Here is a 19,977-nt window from a genome sequence, read left to right as displayed (position 1 = left end):
AGTACAGCTACACACTTACTCAAACTCTTTGATCCATAATAGTCATCGCTTAACCCTGGGAAGTCCTAGATGTCCCGACAGGTGAGAGCAGAGACCAAGAGAAGAAAGCAGACAGGAAGAAGAAGGTTAGTCAAGAGTTGGGAGGAGGCAGAGGAGTGGTGTGATGAGCTTGCCAGGCCATGTACTGTTATTCAACTGTGGTTATAGGAGCCAATTACATGGGTCAAAACTAAAAAAACGCCAAAAGTTGCGTGTTAAAGAGCCCAGTACATAAAAGCAAACCGCCACTAGCCACTCCTCCTGTGGACAGAGCCAGAGAATAGACCACATACTGCAGCCAGCTCGTAGCATGTGAGCAGACTCTCTGGAAAGGAGGAGTGCGAGAGGTCAGTGGCATGACACAAACCACCCTGAAGGTGAAAGATGGAAGCGAGGAGACAGACATGAAGCGTGAAGGAAGAGGCGAAACAACGGGGCCTTGGTCACACAGCGGGTACTCACGTTCAGACTCCACCATCTCCTGCACAATATTCTCCTTGCTCTTGTAAAATGGGAACTTGCGTGAGAGGTTGAAGCTTTTTTTGCGCTTTACTTTGACAGGCTGCTCGTCACAGTGTGGTTGGTGTGGTGAGGTTGGGGCGGGGGGGCAGGGGGGCAATAACAGGGCGAAAACAAAAATGAATTTCAATGAAGGTACTTGACACTCATGCAAAATCAATGCACATCAAAAAAAATGGAAATGAGACAGGTCATGGATGAAATGAATGGCATATAAATGTAAAGATGAATAGCGTTAACAACTCCTTTTTTTTTAATATCTTCAAATAACCCTGGCACATTATTGACTTGATAATTACAAAAATACAGTAGTCTCAGAAAACAATTTAAGAATGGAAATTTCTGATCAATTAGACAAATGTATAGGTTACGGAGGCCGAGCTGCATAGGCCGAGTGTATTCTATACAGTAATACGAGCGCTGTGGGCTACAGTGAGCAGGTGCTGACCGCTTTCCCACACTCGGGGGAAGTAGGCCATCTCCTTGAAGCCCAGTTCAGCTCCAGACAAACTTTGACAGGCAGCGGGCAGACGGCAGCCGGACTTACCCTGTTCGACTCGATCATTCCCGTCCTGGCGTGGAACTTAACCGTTTTTAACCTAGCTCGCTCTTTCTTCTCCACTCTGTAAAAAAAAAAAAAAGTTTAAAAGCACATTGTTAAAACGGCATTGATTCATCTTATGTACATTAAAAACAAGGAATACCTTTTTTTACTGGGAATGACTCCAATCTGCTCACTCTCTCCGTGTGGCGTGACCAGCCTTGCTTGCCACCACTCATCATCAGAGGCATTTATGACGTGGAGAATATCGCCGTAGGAGAAGCTCAAGCCTTGGCTCGGCAAGCAGCTGTCCCTCGTTCTGTCATAGTCGAACAGAGCCCTAGGAGCACGTTTACTCAATTAGTACACATGAAATTATTCTTTTATGATGTCGCCGCTTTAAATCTTCGGCTCGAACCTGGCAATCATTACTGCTATTATCGCAAACATACAGTTCAAGTTTGTCAGCATCTTGCCAGACAGGTCAAAAGTTCTTTTGAAAAAGCACAATGACTTGTTTGGCAGGATTAGTCAGCTGACCGAGCAGCAAACTACAGAGCATCTTTAAGCTTTAATACAAACAGTGCAATGACACTGCAGCAGGAACACATAGAACAATTACAAGACTTCACAGGTTCAGTGAAATGTTAGTAAAGTTACTACTATATTACCGCAATAGTAAATAGCCATTGCTATATACAACATATATATAGAATATATTTATTGAGCAAAGACTGTTTAGCCACCTCTGGTTTAAATTGGAGTGTTAAATATGGCTGAACCTTTGAGGCTCCACACCTCTACATTCCTGACATGGGGTGAGAGGACAAATACAACAGCTTTTCCAACAACAGAGACGGTCCACCCCTTTTTTCTTCAACAGCGACTATACAGTTAGTATGCGACACCTACAGTGAGGCCAGTTCATTTATCAAGAGCAAATTAATAAAAAGACAAATAATCATCTCTTTAATCAGCGTAAATGTTCTCAGGACAGAAAAATAGTGCTACAATGCACACGTATCGTGGCTTTAGGAGAATAGTAGGCTACACATCATTAGACGGTTCTGTTGAACGTTCCTCAGGTTTGCTAGTTTGTCCCTCTCTTCCTCAGAACGCGTCTGTCCCTGCCACGGTTAAGAACATCTCCATGAAGGAGTTACACACTACTGTCGATTGAATAATGGCTAATTCTGATTCACACAAAAACAACATACAAGCGGCAAGAAATCAGAGGGATTGTATAAGAGATGCCATGGCAACTGCTGCCATGGTACATGGAGTGGCTTTCTTGTAAAAATAGGAACAGACAGTAATGAAGTGAAATACACAAATGAGTACAATGGGTACATTTATTAGGTTAGATTTATTACTGGTAAAAACATTTCCAGGCCGATGTTTAGGCCATCAGCAGCAGCCATTAAGTAAGATGACCGGCCGGCATGCTAATAGAGCTACTTATGCATGTGTCCGTAGGGAACGCAATTGTCCCTAAAAGCTAAAAGTCCAGTGAAGATTTGTGTGGGATTTCTGTATCTGATCCGTTATATAACTATCTCAGAAATATTGTGAAGTCAGCGCGCTCAAGGTGAGGGGTGCACAGGATTACTAAGCAAAATACAACTCCGGTATGTTTTGAAAAGGTACATTTTGTTCCCTTTAATACACATATGTCTATGTATATACACACAAATAAACCCAATGCTTTACTTTATTGTCTCAATATTTTTTCGTTGGGCTTCCATTGAATTCTTTGGGTCAACAACATAATGTAATAAAGACGTTTTGTTGTTTTTAAACTACATTGATCCGTGACAGTTTTGTTGTTTAGCCACAATTTAACACAGCACTTATGTTACACCCTAAACCTTACCTGACATAAAGGGAGCGTTTCTCGCTGGTGCGCAGGGATCCTGACCCTGAGCTCATGCTGCTGTTCATCATCTGCTCCCTCAGGTCGTGGATTTTAGACTCAAAGCGACTATACTCTAAAGAAAAAAGAAGAACCATGTTATTAACTGATGGAAAACGTCTTTGTTATACACACATACACAGCTTAAACAGGTTACGATTATCTTTATATGTCTTATAACACCGGATTTTACTCAATTTTATTCCTCAAACATTAGCATTAACCAGGGAGTTGTCCAGTAAATCTTTAAGCTGATTAATGACCATAGGAACAGATGGTGTATCGCGGATCTGTCTTACATATCCAGTAATGTCTCGTGTCAGGAAATTAACCGCACTGATTAATTAACTTCAGGACGCTAGTGTGCATAAAAAGGAGGCCTTTGACTTTTTCAACAGCATGACCATCAGTCATACAAGTGCAAATACAGTTTGTGCTCAGACTCACAAGGATGTATGAATGCGCCTAAAGTCACTCATTTAACATGCCCTCATTAACCCGACTCAGAGGGTTTGGTGGCCAGGCGACTGGAACAAGCCAGGCACAGGGAAAACACTGATGCTGCTGGAACAACAAGGTTGGCTCATTTAGGACACAAAGGCAAGTGTTGAAACTACCTACAAAAAGGAGTCATTCTCATTGTTTGTGTGACACATACATTCATGTTGTTTTAGTTTATAGGGTATGTGATATCAGATACACATTCTTAATGGCTGAACATTTTAAATGCTCAACGATAATGAAACAAGCCAATCAAATCTATTAAGGAGAAGGAACTCTTTCATGGATGTCTGTATGAGACACCTACCTCGGCTTACTCATCTACAGCCGCTAGTCATTCTTGCAACGTAGAGAAGGAGCAATCAAAGTCCACTATAGTCCTGTGTAACAACCAGTCATCTCAAAAACAACCCCTGCCTTCAGAAATGATTCAGCTCATTTAATTTAAGCTCCCAGAAAAAAGGCACAGGGCGGGTGTGAATACATGCTTTGGGTCATTCAACTCTAGTCCTACTGAAACCTACAGACTGGCCAAAAAAGTGGCCGAGGGCAGGAGCATGCTCCTCCCTTGTTTCTGTTCAGCCAGTTAGCTCTACAACAGGGTGACACTGCAAGGTGAGGTAACAAGACACTGCCTGACTGCTGGTAACCAAGAGCAACATCACAGCACTCCTCGAGCAGTGACAGAGCACTGAAACAACCATTCAGACGAGTCCACTTGGCTCTGAGGCACAGGAGGCGGCAGCAACAAGAGCGGCGCCGAGAAGGAGGGGCCAGAAGACAAGACAAAGAGTAACTAAACAGAAAGAGCAAACTAATGCTCAGCTTTACAACCTGAAAGTCAACCTCAGACTCAGAGCTGTGACGCCCAGAGTGGTGTGACAAGCACTGGAATTAGAGCTAAATACTACACTCATTCACATTCCTGGAATCCCTGTAATGCACCAGACCTGTAGAAACTCAGGAAATAGTCGGTAACCACAACCAAAAGAAATGTACATAGTGGCATTATTAAATGGTTGGAAAGGAGATTGTCTTTATTTTCAGCGCGGCACATGGAAGAGAAGGTGGCTAATAGAAACGGGGACTATTCTGGACCTACTGCTCCCACTGTGTCCTCATTAGTCGTACAGCGCCTTTCATTTTGGGGGTGGACAGCTCTTTTGATTCAGTTATGCAACAAGGCAGGCATGAATTTGTAATGGAATTGTTGGTTATATTGTCAGTAAGAGTTTAAGCCATGGACACACAATGCCAGTTAACAAAAATATACCCCATAAAAGTCCAGCGTACTCTCAGAACCGTTATCACTATGTTTGTTTGACAGAGGCTAAAGGGGTTAAACATTTCCTCTGCAGTCAACCCTCCCATTTCCGACAAGCAGAGTGTAATTATGCCCTTTATAAAAAACAGGATTGTGGACATACAGGGGATCCCTCACTTGAATTCCTTCCAGCTAAATGTGCATTAAAGACTCCACAGAGACACAGTGGACTTCCCTCTGCAGTCCATGTGCTCCATTGTGCCCTGTAGTTGTTCTCATTGCTGGCCCTCCATCAGAGGTCTGTGGACGCCGGAGCCCCGGCCCCTGAGAATACACTGCAGGCAGCGTGCCCAGCTTTCACTTGCCGCTTCCTCCGCCCCACTGCCTGTCGACATATCACACATTGGGGTTTCTCTAGTCTCAGTACTTTTAGATTACAACAGAAATCCCGTGAACAGATCTCAGGCCACAGTCGGATAAAGGAAGTTAATCATTTCCAAGCCGCGGGTTTCTGTGTTCATAGTGGACATCGCACATGAACGTAATGTCTGAAACAAAGCCATACGGGATTTGGTTTGATAAACTAATGTTCCCTTTCCAGCATGTTATTATAAAAGTACTATGGCTGTACATGTGACACAGCAGAGACTCAAACCTACAACACAACTAAGCATCTTTGCATTGGCATCAGTATTGTGTGTCATAATGTCAACAATCCAGTCACTTTCTTTCAGGGCTTTGAAATCATGATTTAATTAACATGTTGCAATAGAAAATTAAAACAATTAACTTATTTTCAGAATGATTGTGATGTGCGCTCCATCAAACACTGGAGATAAAAATAGAAAGGCTGCAAAATATACTAATGCAAATATTATTCTTGGGTTAATTTAGACTTAAATCTGATTAAATAATAGTGAATTCAGGTACGCAAATGAGCCAAATAATCGTGATTATGATTTTTGCCATTACCAGGGAGACCAACCAGCTCCTATTCCCATTTCCTTCTATGAATAAGAAGTAAACAGAAACGTCATGCTCTGTAGAAGGAAACACATTTTGGAGCAGTGACAGGTCTAACCTGCTGCTGGGCTGAAGAGGAGGTCACATGGCACAGAACCACCTGTATGAGCTTCCTCTTATCTTCATTGTAAAGGAACAATTGAGTGATTTGACTGTTTGATTTGTTGCCGTTGTTGTTGCTGGTGATATGTGTCTCTCCTTTTATACGCGCCTGTATAATCATTAGCTCAGAGAGGGACAAACAGGTAACAAACGCCTCAGTTTACCGAAGGTGCGACTTAAAGCTAAACTATAATATCGATCAAATGAATGACGTTGATCTCAGCAGTGATCAGAGGACAGAGCACGTACAGCAGTGACGTTAATCTGATCGTAAAGACGTGAGAGCCACACGGGCCTGTTACAGATCACAGGGTGTTTCAGTCCCAGCGGGGCACAACAGGTTACGACCAGGTTCAACTCTTCACAAAACTGTCCCGGGACAGCGGCTGCTACAATAAACCCGCAACGCAAAGCGACGCCATTCACGTGTTGAGTTGAGTCGTACGTTTCCAAAAAAGTCTCACCTGAAGTTAGCCTCACTTGTGCCTTTTATTTGCCTGTCTCGGTCGCTAGTTTCTTTATCCAGTCCTAAAGGAGTTCATGCGGCTTCTGTGCTGTTGTTGTACGGAGCCCATCCCCCATCCACACAAGCCGAGAGCCAGAGGCAACTTTCAACCACGTTTTCCGCCTTCTGTCATTAAAAGTGTCCGAAGTGCCGTGGTGGTCCGACGCGAGCCACTAGTGTCCTGTAAACATGGTGCTCCGGCCTGAGTCCACCGTGCGCTCGGCGGCGGCAGTGCGGTCTGAACCGGGAAGGACGCGGCGTTTGTCCGCCTCACTTTCCACTGTGACTGCTCACACGCGGCCCCTGAACATGAATAGTGCTCGGGCTGCGGCGGGCCTATCAGCGCCATGGACCACTCTACTGTGGATCTATTATAATATCACTGTGGATCTATTATAATATCACTGTGGATCTATTATAATATCACTGTGGATCACTGTGGATCTATTATAATATCACCATGGATCTATTATAATATCACTGTGGGTCTATTATAATATCACTGTGGATCTATTACAATATCACTGTGGATCTATTATAATATCACTGTGGATCTATTACAATATCACTGTGGATCTATTATAATATCACTGTGGATCTATTACAATATCACTGTGGATCTATTATAATATCACTGTGGGTCTATTATAATATCACTGTGGATCTATTATAATATCACTGTGGATCTATTATAATATCACTGTGGATCTATTATAATATCACTGTGGGTCTATTATAATATCACTGTGGATCTATTATAATATCACTGTGGATCTATTACAATATCACTGTGGATCTATTATAATATCACTGTGGATCTATTATAATATCACTGTGGATCTATTATAATATCACTGTGGATCTATTATAATATCACCGTGGATCTATTATAATATCACTGTGGATCTATTATAATATCACTGTGGATCTATTATAATATCACTGTGGATCTATTATAATATCACCATGGATCTATTATAATATCACCATGGATCTATTATAATATCACCGTGGATCTATTATAATATCACTGTGGATCTATTATAATATCACTGTGGATCTATTATAATATCACCATGGATCTATTATAATATCACCATGGATCTATTATAATATCACTGTGGATCTATTATAATATCACTGTGGATCTATTATAATATCACCATGGATCTATTATAATATCACTGTGGGTCTATTATAATATCACTGTGGATCTATTATAATATCACTGTGGATCTATTATAATATCACTGTGGATCTATTACAATATCACTGTGGATCTATTATAATATCACTGTGGATCTATTACAATATCACTGTGGATCTATTATAATATCACTGTGGATCTATTACAATATCACTGTGGATCTATTATAATATCACTGTGGGTCTATTATAATATCACTGTGGATCTATTATAATATCACTGTGGATCTATTATAATATCACTGTGGATCTATTATAATATCACTGTGGATCTATTATAATATCACTGTGGGTCTATTATAATATCACTGTGGATCTATTATAATATCACTGTGGATCTATTACAATATCACTGTGGATCTATTATAATATCACTGTGGATCTATTATAATATCACTGTGGATCTATTATAATATCACCATGGATCTATTATAATATCACTGTGGATCTATTATAATATCACTGTGGATCTATTATAATACTTGAACCGACACCTTAACGTGGTGGAGGGGTTTGAGTGCCCGAATGATCCCGGAAGCTATGTTGTCGGGGGCTTCATGCCCCTGGTAGGGTCTCCCAAGGCAAACAGGTCCTAGGTGACGGGTCAGACAAAGATCGGTTCAGAAGCCCCCTATGATGACAACACGAACAAGGCAGTTTACGTCGCCCGGATCGGCGTCACCGGGGCCCCATCCTGGAGCCAGGCCTGGGATGGGTGCTCCATGGCGAGCGCCTGGTGGCCGGGTCTTACCCCACGCGGCCCGGCCGGGCACAGCCCGAAAGAGCGACGTGGGGCCGCCCTCCCGTGGGCCCACCACCCGCAGGAGGATCCATAAGGGGCCGGTGCAGAGAGATCTGGGCGGCAGTCGACGGCAGGGGCCTCTGCGACCAGATTTCCAGACACAGAGACTAACTCTGGGGACATGGAATGTCACCTCGCTGGGGGGGAAAGAGCCTGAGCTTGTGCGGGAGGTTGAGCGATACCGACTAGATATAGTCGGCCTCACCTCCACGCACAGTTTGGGCTCTGGAACCCATCTCCTCGAGAGGGGCTGGACGCTCCACTTCTCTGGTGTTGCCCGCGGGGAGAGGCGGCGGGCTGGTGTGGGCTTGCTGATAGCCCCTCAGCTCAGCCGCCACGTGTTGGAGTTTACCCCGGTGAACGAGAGGGTCGCGTCCCTCCGCCTTCGGGTGGGGGACAGGTCTCTCACTGTTGTGGCGGCCTACGGGCCGAACAGCAGTGCAGAGTACCCAGCCTTCTTGGAGTCCTTGGGAGGGGTACTGGACAGTGCACCGACCGGGGACTCCGTTGTTCTACTGGGGGACTTCAACGCCCACGTGGGCAATGACAGTGACACCTGGAGAGGGGTGATCGGGAAGAACGGCTTCCCCGATCTGAACCCGAGCGGTGTTCAGTTATTGGACTTCTGTGCTAGCCACGGATTGTCCATAACGAACACCATGTTCAAGCACAAGGGTGTTCATCAGTGCACATGGCACCAGGACACCCTAGGCCGGAGGTCAATGATCGACTTTGTTGTCGTGTCATCAGACCTCCGGCCGCGTGTCTTGGACACTCGGGTGAAGAGAGGGGCAGAGTTGTCAACCGATCACCACCTGGTGGTGAGTTGGATCCGCTGGCGGAGGAGGAAGCCGGACAGACTTGGCAGACCCAAGCGCATTGTGAGGGTCTGTTGGGAACGTCTAGTGGAGCCCTCTGTCAGTAGGGTATTCAACTCGCACCTCCGGGAGAGCTTCTCCCATGTCCCGGGGGAGGCTGGGGACATTGAGTCCGAGTGGACCATGTTCTCCGCCTCCATTGTTGATGCGGCTGCTCGGAGCTGTGGTCGCAAGGTCTCCGGTGCCTGTCGTGGCGGCAACCCCCGAACCCGGTGGTGGACACCGGAAGTAAGGGATGCCGTCAGACTGAAGAAGGAGGCCTATCAGGCCACTCTGGCTTGTAGGTCTCCGGAGGTCATCGACGGGTATCGGCAGGCCAAGCGAGCCGCGGCTCGTGCTGTCGCAGAGGCAAAAACCCGGGCCTGGGAGGAGTTCGGGGAGGCCATGGAGGAGGACTATCGGTCGGCACCAAAGAAATTCTGGCAAACCGTCCGGCGCCTCAGGAGGGGGAAGCAGTGTCTCACCAACACCGTTTACGGTGCGGGTGGAGGCCTGCTGACCTCGACTGGGGATGTCGTCAGACGGTGGAAGGAATACTTTGAGGATCTCCTTAATCCCTCAGTCACGTCTTCCGAAGAGGAAGTAGAGACCGGGGACTCGGAGGCTGGCTCATCCATCACCCAAGCTGAAGTCACTGAGGTTGTTCGCAAACTCCTCGGTGGCAGGGCTCCGGGGGTGGATGAGATCCGCCCTTAGTACCTAAAGTATCTGGATGTTGTAGGACTGTCTTGGTTGACACGTCTCTGCAACATCGCGTGGCGTTCGGGGACCGTGCCTCTGGACTGGCAGACCGGGGTGGTGGTCCCTCTGTTCAAGAAGGGGGACCGGAGGGTGTGTTCCAACTACAGAGGGATCACACTCCTCAGCCTCCCAGGTAAGGTCTATTCCAAGGTACTGGAGAGGAGAATCCGACCGATAGTCGAACCTCGGATTCAGGAGGAGCAGAGTGGTTTTCGTCCCGGTCGTGGAACACTGGACCAGCTCTATACCCTCCATCGGGTGCTCGAGGGTTCATGGGAGTTTGCCCAACCAGTCCACATGTGCTTTGTGGATCTGGAGAAGGCTTTCGACCGTGTCCCTCGGGGTGTCCTTTGGGGAGTGCTCCAGGAGTACGGGGTCCGGGACCCTTTGCTCAGGGCTGTCCGGTCCCTGTATGACCGGAGCAGGAGCTGTGTTCGCATTGCCGGCAGTAAGTCAGACCTGTTCCCAGTGCATGTTGGACTCCGCCAGGGCTGCCCTTTGTCACCGGTTCTGTTCATAATTTTTATGGACAGAATTTCTAGGCGCAGTCGGGGGTCGGAGGGTGTCCGGTTTGGGGACCACAGGATCTCATCTCTGCTGTTTGCAGACGATGTTGTCCTGATGGCTCCATCAAACCCGGACCTGCAACATGCACTGGGACGGTTTGCAGCCGAGTGTGAAGCGGCTGGGATGAGAATCAGCACCTCCAAATCTGAGGCCATGGTTCTCGACCGGAAAAAGGTGGCTTGCCCTCTCCAGGTGGGTAGGGTGTCCTTGCCCCAAGTGGAGGAGTTCAAGTATCTCGGGGTCTTGTTCACGAGTGAGGGAAGGATGGAGCGTGAGATCGACAGGTGGATCGGTGCAGCGGCTGCAGTGATGCAGTCGCTGCATCGGACTGTTGTGGTGAAGAGGGAGCTGAGCCGAAAGGCAAAGCTCTCAATTTACCGGTCGTCTACGTTCCTACCCTCACCTATGGTCATGAGCTTTGGGTAGTGACCGAAAGAACAAGATCGCGGATACAAGCGGTCGAAATGAGTTTCCTTCGCCGTGTGGCTGGGCGCTCCCTTAGAGATAAGGTGAGGAGCTCGGCCACACGGGGGGAGCTCGGAGTAGAGCCGCTGCTCCTCCACGTCGAGAGGAGCCAGCTGAGGTGGCTCGGGCATCTGTTCCGGATGCCTCCTGGGCGCCTCCCTCGGGAGGTGTTTCAGGCATGTCCCACCGGGAAGAGGCCCCGGGGAAGACCCAGGACACGCTGGAGAGACTATGTCTCTCGGCTGGCCTGGGAACGCCTCGGGATCCCCCCGGAGGAGTTAGAGGAAGTGTCTGGGGAGAAAGAAGTCTGGGGGTCCCTGCTCAGACTGCTGCCCCCGCGACCCGGCCCCGGATAAAGCGGCAGAAGATGGATGGATGGATGGATCTATTATAATATCACTGTGGATCTATTATAATATCACTGTGGATCTATTATAATATCACTGTGGGTCTATTATAATATCACTGTGGGATCTATTATAATATCACTGTGGATCTATTATAATATCACCATGGATCTATTATAATATCACTGTGGATCTATTATAATATCACTGTGGATCTATTATAATATCACTGTGGATCTATTATAATATCACTGTGGAGCTATTATAATATCACTGTGGATCTATTATAATATCACAATGGATCTATAATAATATCACCATGGATCTATTATAATATCACTGTGGATCTATTATAATATCACTGTGGATCTATTATAATATCACTGTGGATCTATTATAATATCACTGTGGAGCTATTATAATATCACTGTGGATCTATTATAATATCTCAATGGATCTATAATAATATCATCATAATATCACCGTGGATCTATTATAATATCACCATGGATCTATAATAATATCACCATAATATCACCGTGGATCTATTATAATATCACCATGGATCTAGTATAATATCGCCATAATATCATCGTGGATCTATTATAATATCACCATGGATCTAGTATAATATCACCATAATATCACCATGGATCTATTATAATATCACCATGGATCTAGTATAATATCACCATAATATCACCATGGATCTATTATAATATCACCATGGATCTAGTATAATATCACCATAATATCACCATGGATCTATTATATTATCACCATGGGACTACACCATGGATCTATTATTATCACCATGGGACTACACCGTGGGACTACGCCAGTGGCGGCTCGCCCATAGGGGGCGCTGGGGTGCCCCCCCCTGACCTGACTGCCTGTTTTTATTTTCTTTTATTTTTTAAATAATCTCTCATTTTAAAAAAAAATAACCTGTGTTAAATAGATGCTATTGATGATTTTGCTTTATGGGTTTAGAACTCTCCAGAATTATATTTACATTCACTTTCAAGTTCCATGTTTAAAACGTGAACGTTTATCATTTTTGGTGTAGTAGCCAATAGGCTGTCTTGCCTGGGCGCTTGTTCGATCCCCATTGTGCTGTATTTAAGCCAATGGCTCCCCTGCTGCTAGGCAAAAAATAATACACATCCGCCAATCATTGTCGAGGAATTTTATGGGTTTTGGGGCGCTGAAGACTAACGCCCCAAAGTACCAAGATGCACCACTGCAGCTGCTTGTTTACAGATGTTTTCATTCCAGCAGCGAAGTGTGTAAAATGGCGACGTTGGATGAATTTGCCCCAAATTCAGTCAAATCCTTACATCTGCATCCCTTTGGAAGAAGAACTTTTGAGGAAAAGCTCATTGTAAAATAACTTGGACCTGACAAGCCAGAAGTGAACATAACCCAACAGACGAGAGAAAAGGGGAAAACATACACCAGAACCTTTTTTTTTTACCCCCCAGAATGCAAAGCGTTCACGTCGAATTTAATGAAATCTACACCATGAGAGTGAACGACGTGAAAGATAGTCGCGTCTCAGATGACTTACAGACTTTCATGTCCTGTTGTACAACTTCTGGTATCTTCGTTCATATTAACTTGTTAATTTCTCTTAATTCTGAGAGAAATTGAAACCTCCCGCTCTGGGGGGTAATCTCCTGCTTTACTACGCGTTATCTACCCCCTGGGATGACTAATAGGTTGAGAAGTTTGCCTAAAATGTACCAGAATGCAGGAAATCACATCTACGAAATTCAAAATTTTAAATAGCCCAACCTAAAAAAAAATTCACCAGCCGCCACTGGACTACACCATGGACTACACCGAGTCCACCTGCGGGAACGGCTTATGACACGTTTTCCCCGAAATGTAACCATAGTCCGCACATATGGAGACATTGCAATAGGCGTATTAATAAGTGTACAAATAAGAAACGATTGAAATAAAAGAAAGTAGCAGCAATCAATTCTATGTTAAATAACCATCAAATCTCAAGATGCATGTGAAATATAAAGACGCCTATAAAGTCCCACTAATGTTAAGGGTCTAAATAACAAGCAAGCAATGTGCAGGATTACAAACCCATAAAAATCACAACAATCTTTCAAAGACTAAATTGAAATCAAACATAACAATAACCATTTTCAGAGTTTAACAATATTGCCTTTAAAGTCCATTCAACTCCACAAATGTATTTTGCACAAGTAATAGATATTTCAACAAACTTCACATAGGCTAGCCATTAGCAAATGTAAATTCATCACAAGCAGCATCCAGTTTTCACATCATAGCATTAAGCGAACGCACCTTCTGGTCTGTACTGAGCAATTATGGTGACCGTCTGTCCAGCCCTCTTTAGTGCTGCTGCTGCCTGTTCATGGGTGGCATTCCTTAGGTTGACCCCATTTACCTGCAACACCAAGCTCAGGGTTAGAGTAGAAGTACATTATCTCTGTATAATACGATAAACAAGGGGGAGCTATTGTGTTCAAAGTGTGGGTGTTAGTGTACTAACAGAGAGGATTCTGTCGCCCCTCCTCAGCTCTCCACTCAGATCAGCCGGCCCTCCTGCCAGGATAAAGGAGACAAAAATGCCCTCGCCGTCCTCCCCACCAACGATGTTGAAGCCTAGGCCTGTGGAGCCTTTGTGGAGCAACACTTTCCTGGGCTCCCTGTCAAATACAGGAACAGAAAAACAATGGATATATAAATATGAAGGAGTAAATGGCTAAACAACGTTAGTTTAAAATTGAACATATTTGCAGCTCAAAGTTGCAATAATCTTTGCTTAATATGATCTGTTATACATGTTCAAATCAACTGTTGATTTTAATGATAGCAATTGTAATGTTGATTTATTCCTACTACTAACATTAATATTAATAACAATGGACGTATAATGTGTTTTGGTTCTCAAGCCAATTGTTCCACGTGAAAGCATAATGTCTTTCCTTTGAGTTGTCAGTTACTTTGACTAAAACCAGTTGGAAATAAACATATGCGTCCTCTCTCTGATCTGAATGATCACTATCTAAAGCCCTGCACCAGCACCAATCCTGAATCATTGCTAGTGCAGCCTTTGCAGGTTCTGTGCTGAATGTGAGACATGGCCTATCGATAGTGAGAAAACAATTACAACAGAACCTGGCAACCCAGGTTCTGTTGTAATTAAACTAGTTAAACTTGTACTAAACTAGTGAGAGCACAGGCTACATACCATCCCTTCAATTTAATAGCTGTGTGTGTCCCACAGTCTGATGATCTCTGTTTGAATGTTACATATTAAAGATTAAATAGAGGTTATAAGCTTACTTTTACTTTTCAAAAGAGATCATACATTTTTATTGTCCGGGGAGAAAACTGTGGAAAACAGTGAAAGAATACAGGAAAATATATATACAATATATAACACTAGACAAAAATACTTACTCTTAATATCTAATAACACAATAAAACAAGCATATAAAAGCACAGTGCCAGTTATTTGCTAAAGTACATCATGTTTGTCATCTCATGGAAATATACACATACTTAAACACCCCCTCTTATTAACACTCACAGACACAGTGCTCAACAAAGCAGTGGAGCTCTGCTTTGGCGACTATGACTCATCCTCTAGCGAGCAGATTAGGCAGCCACAGTTTTAAGAAACACAATCTAAATTCCTACTGGTTAAACAAGTGTTATGACCCAACAACCTAAGAACTTTGCAAAAATGAACAGTCTATGTACATTCAAGACATACTCTTTCCTCTAACCAGAAAGTGAGAGTTCTGATTAGTGGTCTGCATTTGAAAGCCTGTGGCTGTTGTTTGCTGTTAAGACCATCATAGGCTGCTTAGGCTCAGTCTCATTCCAAGGACTGCCTGGAAAATGTGAACGTGTCACTCTCATTTCGAGATGAAGAGTCAATGCCATGGATATTTCATGTGTCCAAAAAAGGTTGCATGATCATGTTTATCAGAATGATCCATACAGAGATATGACCATCAGTTCAGAAACAACCACATAGGGTCACACTAAAACAAGTTAATTATACAATATTCATTAATATGTTGTAATACAAACTGATGCTGTTGTAAAACAAATGCTTTAGAAATATTTAAAGTAAAAAAAAAGCAGTTGAAGTCCATGCTGACCTCTAAATCAAGTGCAGTTAAAGTTACCTTTGGATATGGATCCCATACTTGCTTCCAAAAGAGCATTTTCTAACTGCACGCTCAGGCTGGGTCCACACCATCGGCATTGACGATGAGATATTGACTGTGAACATGGTGTTAGTGGCGCATTGTCCAAAGTACATGTATGCTCTGCTCCTCTTGTTCCCTGGCCTTACACTTGGAGCTGCTCCACATTTAGAAGCTCTTGTGTTCAAGGGCTATCACATCTTTCTGTGCTGTGATGGGAAGCAGCTCCTTTTGGAGTTGTCAAAATCCCTCTCTCCCCATCACAGATACTTAACCCTAACATGTCCATGAAATCCTCTTGGTCCACTTTTTACAATGAAGGCAGAGGTGTCCTACTCTGACACACATCTGGAATGACCAGAATGTAAAGTCAAGTTTATCCAAGTCTCTCTTTCCCTTTCCAGTAGTGCAAAACACCATCTGCATTTGTCAATTTGACTTTCTGGTCAAAGCATTCAATGCAGCTAATACGTTTTTAAACTAAAATACATAATGAATGTTCTTGTTTTATGCTTTGATTGTGCTTTTTTAATCTGCTCTAAAAAGTAGAATTGTGCTACCACAGCTAAGGTCCTGAGGTTCTTCTGACAGATTTCCCCAGCGGAACCAGTTGAAGTCTAGTGTAAATTTCTCTATGGGGACAAAAAAGACTAGCCTTAACTTTTCAGCCATCTATGGCGTCACGTTTTTTTTTTTCTGAGATCAATAGTCTGTCCAAAGACCTCATTCAACCAAAACAGGAGTGAACATGAGACGCTACTCTTTGCTGTTCTTTTCTTCCAGGTAATTAATTAAAGTTATAAAGCTGTTTTTACTTCTCCTGTGCTGCGGTTATGTTTTGCTCCTGAGCTGAATGTGGGTTCAGAAGATTATCCCCGACTTAGTTTAGTGATTGTCTCTCCTTAACTGATACATTGTGGACAGCACTTTTACGTAAATCCATGTGTCTCTCTTAGCTATTATTTTCCAATGGATATACTTTATTATCAGACACAAGAGATTAAATGAAATGTTCTGAAAATAAACAGATCCCTATTATAATCAACAACAAATAATATACTGGCTAATAATTATTCAACAAGGCAATGGAAACCTATATATAAGGGATTGTTCATATTTACACATACACTACATTTACAGGGATTAAACCAAGAAGTAAACCTGGACTAGAGAATGTGACTAAACCAAGGTCCAAACCAGGCCTACATGAAAATTAAACTGGGCTCAACTGCACTCTTAATCACAACCCAATCAAAATAATACATTTGAAACTATAGAATGAGGACTGGGTATGTATCCTCTGTATGTGTGATTCCACCATGGTGTACATGGGCAAAGGAGTAAAAGGAGAAAAAAGGTCCTAGTAAGCATTGGATGCTTACTATAGCATCCAATGGAAAAAAACCTCAAGACGAGCCAATGGGGCTATCAGCCAATCAGACGGCGAGGGCTAGAGGCTCTCTTCAAAGGGATCAGGTCAGTTGTCAGCTTCAGTGTTGTCTGGGACAATGGTATGAAAGCAGTTTTACTTGAACAGCTGATTTGTTAATTGGCAGGTAGGAGTCTGTTCACTGACATGGTTTTAAGTGTCAGTTTACCACAACAATGTTGATAACATAGCATGAGGTTAGATATATGAGCACATTCTGCAATTTTCACAGTCTACACAGATGAATCACCATATCTGTAGTAGTCTCCTTAGCTTGAAAAGCAAAACAAAACAATGTTATAGTATATTTATGTCACCAACAAAGATCTGTCCCCACACACACATATATTCAGGAAAGTAAGCGTCATCCTCATCCACACAGACAACACACACGCTGGGACAATACAAAGAGTCACATAAAAGCAGTTGTTTAAGCACATAAACATGCAGACATAGTGGATTTGATGAAAAAGGTCAGTATGCTAAATTACATTGGGGACAAAAGAATAGAAATAATATATTTTGGGCTCTTAAGGAATCACTGCTGGTAACATTTTTCACATTGTAACCATGCACATTCTCAGTGGCTCCTGACAGATGGGAGGGAGCAGCTTGTGAGAGTATGGAGCAGTTTGGGCTGCTCCCCTGTGGAGCTGTGCTGCCAGTGTGTTACAAAGAGCAGGTAAGAATCCATTTTCTGCTTCCATGAAGACAGCAGAAATATGTAAGTCAATTAGAGCTTCAAAACCTTTTCTTTTTTTTTCTACAGTCATATGATTACAAATACTGTTGCAAAGTGCTATGTACATCAAATGTGTTGTTATATTAAGGTAATTTCCTATATTTATTTTCAGAGCCATATAGGCCTGAATAAAACACATAAGCTATAATGTATTAGCACAAAAATACAGGGCAGACACACAACAGGCAAACATGAATATACAGACACACAAAAACATCAAGGAACAAAAGCTATGGGAAATAAAACCAAACAGCGCCTTGTCAGCCCTCCTTCCCTCATCTCTGTTACTATTTTTCTATAGTATTATAATTGATGGCTGTATCTTTACATTCAAATTTTAATATATTATATTCAACAGGGGGAAATGATTGTAAGACTATAGGAGGGTTAGCTGAGCAAGATATGAGGCTCTAGGTTAGTACCTGCCAGAGAAGGGGAGAGGACCTTGGCACAAAGGAGCAGGGGAGGAACACAAGCTTCTGTAGAGGGCCTGGGGCACCTTGCTGTCCCCAGGTTTGTGGATGACACTGTAAATAGGTTCAGCACTGCTGTGGGTACAGGAATCACAGTAAACTGGACAGTGTGGGACAAGAAGGAACATACCAACAAAGAATTGACATAATGTACATAGATACATGACAAGGACAGCTAGCACAAGGACATCAGAGCGTCAGAATACATAAAGCCTGCATGCGCACACACGCTCACACACACGCTCACACACACACACACACACACACACACGCACACAAAATAAATAGGGGATAGATTGTCCTCCCTAGAGCGGTGGGTTAAAATGACTCAAGCCTCATGGGATACTCCAGTCAAGTCTCTATGAATGCCACTTCAGATCCAGTACTTAGTTAGAAGATCAAAGGTTACAGCAAAGTCCTAACAAGTACAAGGAGTGACATGAGAACACTAGCCAAAACTCTACAAACACTCTACAAAACTTTTGATCACACAGCAATTGGACAGTTTTCAGTCACTACAACCAGTCTCCGAGAGACAAAAAAAATTACTTAACAACAGGTTGGCTTTTGCACAATTTTTTTTTCCACTGTCAATTATGTCATGTGACCAACATGACAAATGGCAATTAGAATGTAACCCAAAGAGGGACAATAATTAACAGCCCCAAAAACACTTAATCAGCCCTTTCAGAAAAACACAAGTATAAAAGATAACTGGGATTAATATTACTGGTTACCCATCAATCATAAACAAGCCACAACACCACTGACCTTGTAAAGTCTTCTTCTCCCATCATGTGCCGAGGAACCGGTGAGTACCTGGATGGGGTGACCTGGGATGGAGGGTAGACTGGCTTGGGCTCCATAGCGCCCATGTAGTTATGACTGACGTGGTTGTCTACCATGGCGGGGAAGGCTGGAGGAAGGGCCAGACCAGTAGGAGAAATAAAAGAATGATTACAACTCTGAACAACAGAAACAAGATCATCATTTTTTCTGCAAGAGATAAATGTTTTGTTATTCCATTAATACTGTATAAACCTTGACAACCTAAATAAGTGCAAGTCTGACAATCTATTATATCTCAATATTGGGTCAGACAACAAATAATAAAATAGTAATTACTGAACAAAATGAAAGCCATGACCAGCAGCAGTCATGAACGTAGTTCTGTGGATGTTTGACATGCCGTAACTTCAAAGTATGGCTCTCAGAAGCAGGTGGGATGTGAGAAACTGTGAGCGCTCAGTGGGAGGATGAGAAAGTTGTTGAGAGGAATGTGTGCCCAGACACACACCCATATATACACAATGTGGGTGTTACATTTTGGGAGAGAACACACCATGTTTCTAATTTTGAAAGATGTAACAGAAAAAGGTCCTTGGATGCTAAATTCCAAATTATACAAAATGAGTTCAAGCAATAGAAAGATATAGGAAGATATAGATACGTACTGCTTGAGTAGTCCGGAGGTGCGTACATATCATTAAGATGCACAGGTCCTGGCTTGGCCACTTTGAGATAAACCATATCAGAGGTGTTTTTGAGCGCGGCGACTGCCTCTTCATGACGCACATCTTGCAATATAATGTTGTTCACCTGATTGGCAAGAGGAGGAAAAATTATATTTTCCACAACACTGACCATCACACCAGTCGACATAATCATGAATCATAGGTAAATGTTTTTTAATTTCTACAGCTAATAGAAATC

At 43.3% G+C, this 19,977-nt stretch overlaps 2 protein-coding genes across 7 annotated transcripts in view; one reads left to right on the top strand and one right to left on the bottom strand.

The window, feature by feature from the left end:
* Positions 1–19,977, bottom strand: part of dlg3 (discs, large homolog 3 (Drosophila)) — a 45,768-nt gene that overhangs the window by 5,319 nt on the left and 20,472 nt on the right. For 2 of the 6 annotated variants that reach the window (XM_072437172.1, XM_072437180.1), the window contains 8 exons: positions 19,719–19,863; positions 19,036–19,180; positions 13,949–14,105; positions 13,741–13,843; positions 2,973–3,087; positions 1,263–1,439; positions 1,106–1,181; positions 20–65 (listed from right to left, as the gene is read on the bottom strand). In XM_072437172.1, coding sequence (XP_072293273.1) covers positions 20–65; positions 1,106–1,181; positions 1,263–1,439; positions 2,973–3,087; positions 13,741–13,843; positions 13,949–14,105; positions 19,036–19,180; positions 19,719–19,863 — 964 coding nt within the window. Of the gene's footprint in view, positions 1–19; positions 66–501; positions 602–1,105; positions 1,182–1,262; positions 1,440–2,972; positions 3,088–13,740; positions 13,844–13,948; positions 14,106–18,213; positions 18,340–19,035; positions 19,199–19,718; positions 19,864–19,977 lie in introns of all 6 variants that reach the window. The other 4 variants (XM_072437151.1, XM_072437157.1, XM_072437164.1 and 1 more) reach the window with 4 other exon arrangements.
* The window catches only part of pdzd11 (PDZ domain containing 11), a 51,041-nt gene continuing 40,566 nt past the window's right edge, over positions 9,503–19,977 (top strand). The window contains exon 1 of the mRNA XM_072437281.1: positions 9,503–9,513. The gene's annotated coding sequence lies outside the window, so the exon portion shown is untranslated. The remainder of the gene's footprint in view (positions 9,514–19,977) is intronic.

The sequence above is a fragment of the Eucyclogobius newberryi genome, unplaced genomic scaffold (assembly GCF_026437365.1).
Source record: "Eucyclogobius newberryi isolate DKJ021-1_F unplaced genomic scaffold, fEucNew1.0.hap1 SCAF_11, whole genome shotgun sequence".
NCBI lineage: Eukaryota > Metazoa > Chordata > Actinopteri > Gobiiformes > Gobiidae > Eucyclogobius > Eucyclogobius newberryi.
Note: the sequence above shows the minus strand (reverse complement) of the source record. Positions and strands in the feature narration are given on the sequence as shown.